At 45.2% G+C, this 12,254-nt stretch overlaps 1 protein-coding gene across 1 annotated transcript in view; it reads right to left on the bottom strand.

Moving 5' to 3' along the window:
• Nucleotides 1-931: 931 nt before the first annotated feature.
• Nucleotides 932-12,254, bottom strand: part of SHTN1 (shootin 1) — a 96,051-nt gene continuing 84,728 nt past the window's right edge. Inside the window, exon 17 of the mRNA XM_040624055.1 lies at nt 932-2,709. Within this exon, the coding sequence (XP_040479989.1) occupies nt 2,487-2,709 (223 nt within the window). The 3' untranslated portion in view covers nt 932-2,486. The remainder of the gene's footprint in view (nt 2,710-12,254) is intronic.

The raw sequence follows: 12,254 nt of genomic DNA, 5'->3' as shown, positions 1-12,254 counted from the left end.
TGCGGGGGGGGGGGGGGGATGCGGTGGAGGAGTTTGGGACTAGCCCAGGTACAAAAGGGTGTTCTAATTTTAATTAAGTTCTTATCCTTTTGGAAAAGAAGGGAGACATCTTTAATAGCAAGAGCACAAAGTACGTCTATCCCTTTGCTTCACTCTGGCAATAAGAACGCAACAATATTAGTTCCAAACTCTGCAGCAGACGAGACAGAATTCCTATTCCAAAACAAAAGACTAAATGAAATTTTTAGAGCAAACAAAAATATAAAGATGGCAGTCCCTTCCAACTTTCTAAAATAGTATATAAGTAGGTCATTTATCATTTCTTTATGCAAATAGCTAAGAAGGTGCCCCGAAGATACGAGCCCTAGTGTTCCCGTGTCTTCCCGTCCTGGACTGTTCGCTGACAATGGCACCCCAGCAGGGGCAAAGCCCCGTCAACACCGATGTGAAAAGGAACACGGTAGGTAGAACAAGGGGAGCAAAATCCCGTGTCAAATACCTTTCTGTCGAACTATTGTTCGGGGCTTTGTGCTCGCCACGAAGTAGGAAAGCAACTTGGAAAAGACAAGAACATTTTCAAAGACCAGGTACTAACTGTCGCCTGGCCCAGCGAACACACCTCACCGAGTGGCTACCTCCTCACCCTGGAAACGACGGGGTTTCCTAAGCGCATCGCCCTGGTGACGTGTGGGATGAGATACGGAATGACGAGTCCGCGTGTCTCTATATCCCTAAGTGTACGGGAAACACGCAGCCAGCAGAGCCAGGAAGGACAGCGTGAGGAGACACGGGGTAAAATTCCTCAGAATAACCCACCGTGCAGATTACTCACAATGACTAAAGTTATCGACTCTTGGGCAATCTTCTTACGAAAGCATGACCGGTTTGGGGAACTCAGGCAAAACTCTCAATAACCACAGTGGACCTTTCGTGGGAAACTGTCGGTGCTTTTTAATAAGTGTGGTGAGGAGAGTTCAAATCACAGCATCACAGGACTTTTGAAGAGTTAATGCAGTCTGCAGTTAGTTATCATATAGCGGTCTTATTCAATTAGGAAAATTACAGTTGGAAAACATTACATTTTAATTCCCCATGAGTAAACCGAGAAGTAACTGTAAAATCATCACCGGAAGAACGTGGAAACAGTCAAGCATAACAAACGTACAGAAGGATAATTATCTCCAAATTTAGGAAGTACATTGATTTACCTGCCTACCCGCCTCTTCGAGCCTACGCTTAGCACACGTGCAAAAATAAAACACAGCTACTGCTATTATTACTATCATTTTCTTTTGCCCTTAGGTGAGAAACACCTGACGGCTACATGCTGAGCCACGCTAACAAAACTAAACCTTTCACTTTCTTTAATAGTAAAATTACCGTTGCTGAATCATTGTCATAAAAAATGCATTCAAGTACATTACCACTTATTTTAAATAAACACCAATTTGGAAACAATCAACTTGGAAAAAGCTGTATAAGTTTTTTTTTTTTTAATCCCTGATTACATTTCTATTTATTCACTGTGGTAGACTGAAACATTGTATTTGTAGAGACTAACTACCACTTAATTTCTTTAAAACACACACACACACACACACACACACACACACAACAAACCTGTGTAATGCAGAACAGCAGTGAAGCAAGACAATTGTGTGCTTGTCACTTCTCGTCACTGTACAGAAGAATCGTGCTAAGCCACGGTACTGGTGCCACTCGGTACGGGAGAACACACAACGAGCTCCGAGCACAGAGCACACGGTTTCCTAAGGTGATACTCTATGAAATCCAAGGCTGGGACGTTCCCTCCATTCTGCATTCAGGCCACCAGGCCAGTCCCACCGGAGTCCTTGGGAGTCTCTGGACCCAGTCAATGGTGCATATTCCCCGGCCCACAGATGACGATGCGTGCAATTAGCCCGGACTCCGGGAGTGCCGGTTGGATGCCTGCAGCGCCCGAATTTGCAGCTCCTCTCAGTATATCCTAGAGAGTAATCTGTGCGCCATTGCCTCGCAATTTCCACGCTGCTGCAGTTTCTCTCTCCAAAAACGATCAGACCTAAAACAGAAGCCGCTTTGGCAGGGAGGGGGTTTTAAATCACCTTAAGTTGGTCAGTTCTGTTTATCCACTTATCTACAGGGCTGCAAACTTTCAGCATTACATTTGATGAGTGGTATGCACGTTACCTAAAAAGACAGACATCCGAATTTTCTGTAACCTTCTAAAAGAAGTCACGCTTAATACAGTAATTCGAGAAAACATCTTATCCCTAGGAAGAAAAACAAAAGCTACACAGGATGTGTATTTCGCTGAACTTACTTATGTTTATAGGTAAATTACTCTCAAAAGTGACACCAGAAAAGAACCTGCATTCTGAGTACAGTGACAAGAACAGAACGTCTGAGCGCGTGCCCAGCCACCAGAACTGGTCGCGTACTCGTCGGAAAGGGCTCGGACACCTGTCAGCCTTCCGGTGTACCGATCAGCAGTGGGAGCTGTCTGCGTCGCTCATCTTTTCATTGCCGTCGTCTTTGTGTTCTGGTTTAATTTCATCTTTGTCACCCTTGGGTTGAGTTGACTCTTGTTCAGTGACCTGGTCTTTGGTTTGGGGTTCGTGTGTGGAAACAGGGTCTAAAACTACAACGGGTCCGGCTTGTTGCTCACGGCCAAAGCTCTCGCTCCCGCATCCAGCGTTACTGAGAGGCCTGGAGGAAGAACAGTTACACAAAACAATAAAAAGCAGAGAGAGAAAATATTTGGCTTTCATATTCCTGGATTCAGACCAATAAAAAAAAAAAAAACCCAAATGCTCTAAGTCTAATTAACATGCACAAAGTGGTCTTTGAGGTGCCAGCCATTAAAAGAAAAAGGAGCTATTAGATGACATTAGGAGCACGAGCCCAGAAGAAAGGCGGCGGAAAAAGTCAGAGCAATTAACTACGGAAGTGTTAAAAAGCCAAAGGCACCTACCTGCTTAATTACACTCTTCTCCAGCAGCGCGAAGCTCCCGGGCCGCGCGGGCCTCCCCACCGCCTGCCGCCCAGACTCCCGTCCCACCGTCGCTTAGCCAGAAGGAGCCATCTCACCCCCAACCTCCACCCCTTCGTGTCCCTGGGGACACCTGGTGGCCGACTAGCTCTGAGGAGGCCGCACCGCTGGGGGAAGTGAGCCACCCGCGTCCCGGATGGACAGCTGAGCGTCTCACCCGCTCCTGCCATTCCTGACATTCGGGACATCTGGTCAGACCCGGGGAGGAGGAGGGAGGAGCGAGGGCAGATGGAAGAATCCAGAGAATAAGCTAAAACGCTAAGTGACCATAAACTTTTTCTAAAAAGGAGAATCGTTTCTTGAGAAATTTCTTAAGGAATTTCAGGAGCAGTTTCTTTCTCCACAGACACCTCCTCTCTTCCCTTCTGTTCTGATGCGAGAAGCTACTGCCTCTCGAGGTACGTCAGTGACCCGTTTCCTTGTAAAACACAGAGGTGTCCATGTGTTCTCTTGCCACGTGTCAGGAAATTCTGTTGGCACCTACTCCTCTCAGGCGTCATGGTCACAGGCCACCTGAAGGTACTGGGCTGCTGACCTGGGGCCTGAAGGTTGAGGGGTGTGCAGGAGGCAGGCCAGGGGCTCTTCAGATGCATCTGCTCGTCTTGGCAGATGCTAAGATGTTAAGCACGAACCAGCATACCCCTGTCCCACCTCTGGACGTCAGGACGTGTCCTGGCGAGCCCACAGCTCGACCCACCCCTTGCAGGAGTTGACGCTACTGTTCCCTGAGCCCCAGAGCAGTCCAGAACCGCCAGTCAGACACTCCCTTGTCACCTGCTCCTTCTCCCTTGTTGGACTCACCACAGTCATGGAGTACCATGTAATTAGCTGTTCAACGTCTGTCTCTTCAAATAAAACGTGAGCATCCACGAAACAGGGACCGTTCAGCTTTGTTCACACTTCCACCCCGGCACCTCGCACGGGTCCACTTGTGGCGTAAATGAGTGAATACTAATGAAGTGTGAGAGGCTCAGAAACCCAGGCTTTGGTGTGAATAGGTCTGGAGGTCTCTCTTTTACGACAAAAACAGAACAAATAACGCTCAACTACTACGAAAAAGCAGCCTGCATGACCCAGCCACAGGTACCAAAACCTCAAACCCCACGACCAGGGTCTTCTCACTTTCTGACCAGCACTCTGAAATCTGTCCAAAAGCGTGGAGACCACTCGCTCTGGCTGCCCGGTTATCCTGTCACTTGTTGGTGATGAGCAGGTCACGAATGCACAGCTGTCTTCTGTGGCAGTGGTGAGAGCACCGGGATGGCCGGGAGCCTGAGAGGGAGGCAGACTGGGCAGCACCCCTGTCACTAGAAAACACCAGGACACTTTCCATCAACCTTGACCAAAGACCCACTTCTCAAGCCGTCTGTTGCCATGCTTTGGGAATCAACAGGGGAGGCGGTTTCGCCGAGGTACCTGGCTTGACCTTCCCGGACCCGGGCAACACCTGGAAGACAGGGTCCACTAGGGCAGAGAAGCAGAACCACGGTGAGAGAGACACGGGCTCTACGATCAGAATTAGACATCAGGCAAGGGAGGGAGCCAGTCAGGGAGTCTAGGGAGATCAGAATTAGACATCAGGCAAGGGAGGGAGCCAGTCAAGGAGTCTAGGGAAGTCGGAGGCTGGGCCTAAAGTCCGCAGTTCTGGCAAGAACAGGAAGATGGGCGAAGAGCAGCAAGGGATTGAAGACAAACCAGAAGTGCATCTGTCCTTCCCAGTCTCCAGCCCCCATGACGCAGACAACCCGCAGGACCACTGGAGACTTCCACAGGGAACTGCACATGTGCCTGGTCAAAAATTTGGAAAAGCTGGAGGAGGAGTTGGGGGGAGCCGAGAAAACTGTGGGCCAGCTGCCAACTAGGTGACCCCTTCCATGAACCTTGGCAGCGCCTGCCCTGCATGGACCTTCTGAGCCTTTAGAACAAAACAGAAATGACTACAATGTCACTTTGACCTTCTAAATCTCATGCAAAGTTCTCTTGTGGCCAACCCTAACCTGGAAACAAAGGGCAAGGGAATTGTAGGAAATGAAGCGCCAGCCTAGTGAGGTGGTTCTAGTCAGAGCCACGACCGTCTGTGGGTCGGTCACCAGTCCAGCTCCACCATCTTGCGGCGGGCGGAGTCCATCGCGAACTAAGCCCATCAGTCTGCTCTAAGCGTGCAAAGGAAGCTTCACCTCATTCTCGGCGAGCAACTTCTATCAACCCATACCGGCTTCCATCCCTTCTGCAGAGCTGCCACGGCTGTTTTCATGCCCATGTGTGTCTGCAAGGGGAGATGAACACTTCCTAAAAAAGCTTTCTGCCTCAGCTGGTGTGAAAACTTCCAGAAGATGCTCTCAGGGCACAGATACAAAAAAACAACTGGATGTCGACTGAACTGAAAACTCAGAAACCTTGTGTGGTCAGGATGAAATTGGCCTGGAATTGTCTCCGTCCAAAGAACTGTTCTTTACTGAAGTAAGTTTCTCAACTGCAGATTAATCTATTATTAAGTCACCCGTAGGCTAAAATTTGAAAACCCCCTTGCTGATTATTGCTGAACTTGGCACCGTGGGCAATTTCTCTGAATCTCTGTGTTGAGAGTCAGACTAACCGATTTCTCCAGGACAACGACCACTGACTCGGAATCCCAATGTGTTAAGGCTAAAAGGGGCTATGGCAATCATCGAATCCAACTGGTTCTTTAACAGATGAGAAAAACGAGGTTTGGAGGGGAGAACCCGGCCCAGAGCATGTAGCCCGTCAGCGGCAGAGTCAGAACAAGAATTAGGAGCCGTCTCCGTCTTCCTGCCTTTCCCATGAGGCTTACCCAAGGTGGCTTCTTCTAGAAACAGGATTATGATGCCACAGGGTAATTTTGGCATGTTTACCGATTTATAGATTTCTGAATCCGTTTTTAGATGCACCTTTCAGAGTCTGTCCCTTCAAGCTATTCCTTGCGTTTTTCCCTCTGTGACTGGTAACTCCTCTGGATTTGACACATTAGGCCTATTCCTGGTACCCGTGGGGAGCTGCCCAGGGCTCCTTCTGGAACGAGGGACCGTCCTCTGCAGCCTTGTTCCCGCTCCATCCCCATCTCACGGGAAGAGCCAGAGAGTACCATCAGAGACGGTGCAAAGAACCCCGGCTCTTGCTCTAGGCAGCCATAGTGGCAGATTCTAGCAGGTTAAAGCTTCTCCCCTAACGTCAAGTCCCAGGTGCTCAAATGCAACAATCCAATAGGAATTGCAGCAGACTATCATTCTGTTCAATTTTCCTGCTTTAATTTTTCATCTAAGCGCAGTGACCACAAATAAGGAATATTTAGTACTCATGAGAAGTATGGCAGATCTCCTGTATGCTCCAAAATCTCCCAAGTGAAACTTCGATTTGATAGGTGTTATATAAAGTAAGACTAAACTCATGTGATATTCAGGTTGAAAGGCATTTACGGACACGAACTAGTCCCACCTTTCCATTTGTCAGATGAAGACACCCAAGAATTGGGAGTTAAATGATCTGCCCAAGGGCACACACCTTGTTAAGGGCAGACACAGGACTCAAACCTTAGAATCTGGATTTCCTGTTTTTTTTTTTTTTTTCTTACAACATACTGGTAGTCATTTATGATCCATTCAAAATATTTTCATGGATCATTTGTCTAAAATGATATCCTGAGCAAACCATCTAGGTTTGCTCAAGAGCTGTTTCAAGACAAAAAGAAAACCCCAAAAGCAAAATAAAAGCTCAGAGACAATACAGCGAGGGGTGCCACTTTAGGAAGCTGACCCATGGGTGCCCTTCCAGAAAGCAGCGACCCTTCCCCGGCTGCTAGGGAGCCAGAGTGTGGGGCTGGGGCAGGTGGGGCTGCTTGCTAGTCGGAGGAAGGGCCTGACTCCAGAGCACAGGGGTGCCGGAAGCTCCCGAACACTTGTAAACAGCACCACCAAAGCTGAACTTTCAGAAAGGGACTCCGTGATTTCTCAGACTGTGTTACAAGAGACGAACGAGCAGCATTCTAATTTTTAAAAAAGCACATCATTGTTTGCATTCAATGAAACTCCTTTCAAAATCAACTTTCCACATTCCAATTATATTCAACAACATTCTAGCTAACATTTCGGCTGCAATTCAAATTAACTAATGCCCAAAAGAGCCCTAATAGACGTGGTTCTGAGCTCAATTGAATACAATCAAAGCTCATGAAATGAAGGGGGAATTGCTTATTTCATGCAAATTCTGCATATCACTCAAGCTTAATTTTACTGATAATATAAAGGTGGGACATTTTGAACATTACAGTGAATGAAACTTTTAAGCGGTGAGCGTTATTTTATAAAATGCTACCTCTGAAAAGCTGATTGCCAAACAGTATAAAAATGGTTTGAGGCATAAATGCCAAGTTCATTTCTACTTCACTTCTGAGGTAACTATCTTTCAAATCGCAACAGCTGGACTATTTAACACAATCTGGTGAATCGAAGTATAGTTCTTCTCTGGTCTCGCAGCGGGGCGCCTGCATTAGTCTGTGGCAGCCGTCCAACCAGTGACGCGCCGCCGGACGGTCTGAACTCTGGTTCATTTACAATAAAAATGAATAAGGCTGCAATCATATTTACCACCTCCAAGGACAGAAAACGGAAAGATTTAAATGTGTCTTTATAAAGTAGTTTCCTGGGAAAACTCCAAAGAGGAAGTCAGTTTTTATATTTTCCCTGGTGTAAAAATAAGAAGTCTTACTTTGTTTTTGAAGCCCTTTATACAGTCGGGAGAGCAGGGGACGGGAGTGGCTCTATAGCGGACGTAGTGTTTACTGTTTCCCTCAGACACCATCTTTTTCAGGAGATTTTAATACACTTGTCCAAAATTTCCCAGAAGAGTTTCCAATATAAGGTGACACTGTCTGTATGATTTCCAATTCTAATACTTTCAAATATAATGAAGGTAGAACAAAGCTACATTCTTTTGGCTTTGTGTACTTTTCAAAACTCTGTTTTAGGTCAAAGAATAGTTTTTCGATTTGGGTCAGCATCTAGCTGATGAAAAAATAGATATAATTTTAAATTAGGGGGGAAAAAAAAGCCCACCATTGTTAAACAACAGAATAGCACCGTGGTTTGAAAATCTGACATCAGCTATCAGAGGCCGCTTTGCCCTAAAGATTAACAAGAATTCCTTCTTAACAGAAGTAACAATGGCTGGGCAAAGACGTCTGTGTCCACACGGAGCCGTGTTTTCTTTAGTGGAGTTACTGGAACACAGGGATCTCGGACCGGTTCCAGCCCAGACTGTGGTGCGCACCCTGAAGACTTGTCCCACTTCCTTTGATCCTAACGTGAGCTGGACCGTGGACATTCACAGATCCCAAAATACCCTGGCCCCACGGAGGCTCAGGAACCCAGGGCCGTTCTCACCAGCAAAATTAACACCGATAAAGCGGGAGCTAAGATTGGTTTCAGCTCAGGAAAAGATTCTGAAATGTGTGTGATACTTTTGGGGGCTAGTTTTTAAGCTTTCTGTAATTTTCCACAACTTTTAAGTCACCATGAAAAATCCATCCAGATCCCAGCTATTAAAAAGTGAATGTTATTTAAAAGAAGTATTATAAGAGACACAGTCTTCTACAAAATTTACCATACACATCACTGGCTCCTCAAAAGAGCTGCCTGCATAAAATGTTGCATTTTTATTTTTAGGCTTTCAGAACAATATTTATAATTTTTAAAATACTTTTCTTTAAATTTACTTTGTTATATATTTTAAAGTCTCTTTTAAGATGGGAAGTCACAGAGAATTCAGTGTGCCACTTTTCATACAGAGGACAAAGTATATTTCAAATGAAATGTGTTTTTGGGTTCCAGAAGTGAAGTCAATTTATTCTTAGATCTGAAATTGCATTTAAGTTTTAGTCGGTGACTTCCGTTTGAATAAATTGAAAACCTCCCCTCGGCACCACCATACACAACTAAAAGGAAACACAAACACTGCAGAGACTACTGAGAGATGCTTCAAAAAAGATTGCAAAGCACCAAGGCAATTTGGGTCTCTCTGCAGAAATGATATCTTTTATGCTAAGGCTCTTAAAATCATAGGTGTTTGCAACTGGAGGCAAATGTTAGGAGGCAATTAATTCTTGGAGAGAATCGAGGATGACTCGGGAGCATTTTTCACAGTCGTTTTGCGATTTACTCAACAGAATGTCATACAGCCTCAACAATTAACCTGGAAGGTGTCCGCACAGCAACTCAGAACACTTGTCAGACAAAGCGGACGGGCGGACCTCTCGGCTGGTCCACAGGATAACTCCCGGGGCGGGGTGGGGGGGAGGAAAAAAAAAAAAACGAAGTGAGGGGATCTCAACTTCCAGAACATCCAGTTGTTCTGCTAATTTTGTTGTTAAGACTTAATTATCCATGTACAGGCACACAAGGAGAACCTTTGTGGCAGGGCTTTGCCGGGCCGAGCTGCTTCCTGGGGTGTGAGTACACAATTCGACAGCACTAAGATTACGGCGAGGGCACAGCAAATCCTTTAATTGTATAAGAGCATCAGATTAAGTAGTAACTTCCATGTGGTTCATTCTGCTGGCCAGTAGTCTCTTCTCAGAAGCAAATGTTTACCAAGGACAGGGAAGGGGCCCTCCATTCTCCCCTCCACGCCGTGTGCACACACACAGACGCACGTACACCCGCACGCACGCACACACACACACAAAGGAAGAGAAAGGAGGAGAGGGGGAGATGAGGCCACGGTGTGGGACGAAAGAACAGGAAGAAAACCCACCCCTTCCACCACGGGGACTAAAAGAACTCTATTTTCCATGTGAACAAAATGTTGACCCCGACCTCTCTCAAGGAATAGGTATATGACCAACCAAATTCATTTCCAGCTGAGATCAATGTTTGAGAGCAGAATTTCATGCCAAGTTTCCCTAAAAGTGAGTTAAGAATTTTAATTTCTATTTGGTAACCTATTTCAAAGGCTCAGGTTCTCCAGCTCCAATCCAAAAAAGCAGCACTTTTCATTTTCATTTTTCTCCATTAATTTTATACTGGAAATAATCACACAAAACTGAAGAGACCAGTTAGAGGTCAAACGATGATAAAATCAATCTTACTTTTAATTCAAAACCCGAAAGGCAATTAGGTTTTTTTCTTTCATAGAAATGTTTTACTGATCACAGTACCCGAGAGACATCTAAAATTTATCTTTTATCAACTACCCTTTGCTATTCAGTTAATGGCTCAAACAAGATGAACTCTTACAAAAATAGATCTGTGTGGGGACAAAAGACACATGTATTTAGAGACACCACAGATCTAGAAATTAAATGCAAATTATAATAAAAATGGTTTCACTGGAAATGGACATTTTTCTACTGAAATTGAACTCCGGTCATTTATATCTGGGCTTTGGTTTTTTAAATTCTTGTAGGGCACCGTGTGGCCTGTTTTGACCTCCCGGACAAAATAAGGCAAGCTAGCTGCCTGTCTCGTGGCTAAAAAAGTACAAGAGGTTGATAAAGCTTAGAGTTTTGGGGGAGAACCGGGGTTGAAAACCATGATGAGTGAGAGAAGCGTTCCCTGGAAGAGTCGCTGGCGACTGTGGCTTTAACGTATCTCTGAGAATGAGGGCCAAGAGATGAAGACCCAGCTATGAAACCGCCGTGAAATACACCAATGACCACGGAACCTGAGTCCACTTTCAAATGGGTTCTCTGCCCCCTCTGAGGCAAGGTGTTGCAGAAGTAGCTAGACGAAATGAACAATCATCTTGGGGGCTGCCTGCCTTGTTTAGCTGTGACTGTCAGGACATTCACCCTCCTGGCAGTGTCACTAGGAGAAGTAAGCATGGATGAATGAAGCTCAATATGGACAAGCAGAACCACCTGACTGTACAGTACGCTCTTCAGAGACAGAAGCCAAGAGGGCAAGAGCACTGGACCTCACCTTGGGCCTCTGACTGTGATGCCTGACTCTTTGAAGATCTGCTCACCTCCTTCTCCGTATGGAAGGCCCACCTGTCCTGCCTCTCTTTACAACAGAGATGTCCTAAACACATGACGACCAATGGACACGTAAGCACAAACTCAAAGGAGCTAACGGGGAACTGACCGAAGATGGAGGGGCCTCAAAAAGGTACAGCATGAAGTTGATACAAAAAAATTTATTTTGGGCTATAAAATGTATGTTTTTGAAACAACCGGATTCACAGTGATTCACCTCTATATTACTGTATTATATTATGATTTTGAAAAAAGCGCCTTTTGAACCCAATGATTAGTAAGACATTTTCAAGATTTTTGACTCCCAGGGAATAAATTAGTCTTCAAAATGTTTGAAAATGTCGAAAAAAATTAAAAATGTGTAAATGAAACTTATGCCACAGACTCTTAGGCTGGTTTTGTGATATGGTAATTTGCAAAATTTGTGAGGCTTGCCTCTTTTACTGGACATTTGACACATAAAAACATGAAAATGATTTCTTTTCGACTACTCTTTAAGTCTTTGTGCTAATTCAGATTAGCTCCCCTTTTCAGAATTGTTTTACTGGCTAGCACTTTCTTCCCTTGGCAAGAGATACTGTAATGGGTGAGGTCAGCCTCAGGAACGGGACGGGCAAGGGAATGAACTACCTAGGAGTGCAGAGGGTCAGAGGAGCGAGATGTGAGTATCACTGGGGGCATGGAGGGATTTAACTGCAGCATCCTTGCTTCTAATAGAAGACAATCTTTCAGTCATTTTCTTCCCTCCATTCCTAAGCTCTCGATATGATCAATGCAGTCTGCTGTAGTTCAGAAGCACGGGCTCTGGAGGTAGAATGAAATAGGCTCAAATGAAATCGGACCCGACTCTTGATGAGGAACAGAATTTTGGGCTAACTGTTTACCTCACCGAGCCTCAGTTTACGCATCTGTAAAATGGAGCTATGTCCAATCTGTACATTTAGAAGAATTAAAATAACACATGAATGTATAGGGCTTAATAAATGTTAGTGAAATAGAGTAACAGCAGCAAAACATCGTGGAAGAGAATTTCAAAGCCTGGAATTCCCCAAGTGGTGGCATTACCCGTCGTCTCATCTACAACCAACATATATACCCTGCCTGGAGCAATGAAAGTACTTCTCCTCTTGGACAGATATTGTTATAGTAGGAATAGACATTAACATCTATGTTGTAAAGAATAAAAAAATGTTAACTAAAAAAAAAAGAGAAAAC

This window comes from Ursus maritimus, unplaced genomic scaffold (genome assembly GCF_017311325.1).
Source record: "Ursus maritimus isolate PB19 unplaced genomic scaffold, ASM1731132v1 scaffold_7, whole genome shotgun sequence".
Classification (NCBI taxonomy): Eukaryota; Metazoa; Chordata; class Mammalia; order Carnivora; family Ursidae; genus Ursus; species Ursus maritimus.
This window is presented reverse-complemented; position numbering and strand designations above follow the sequence as displayed.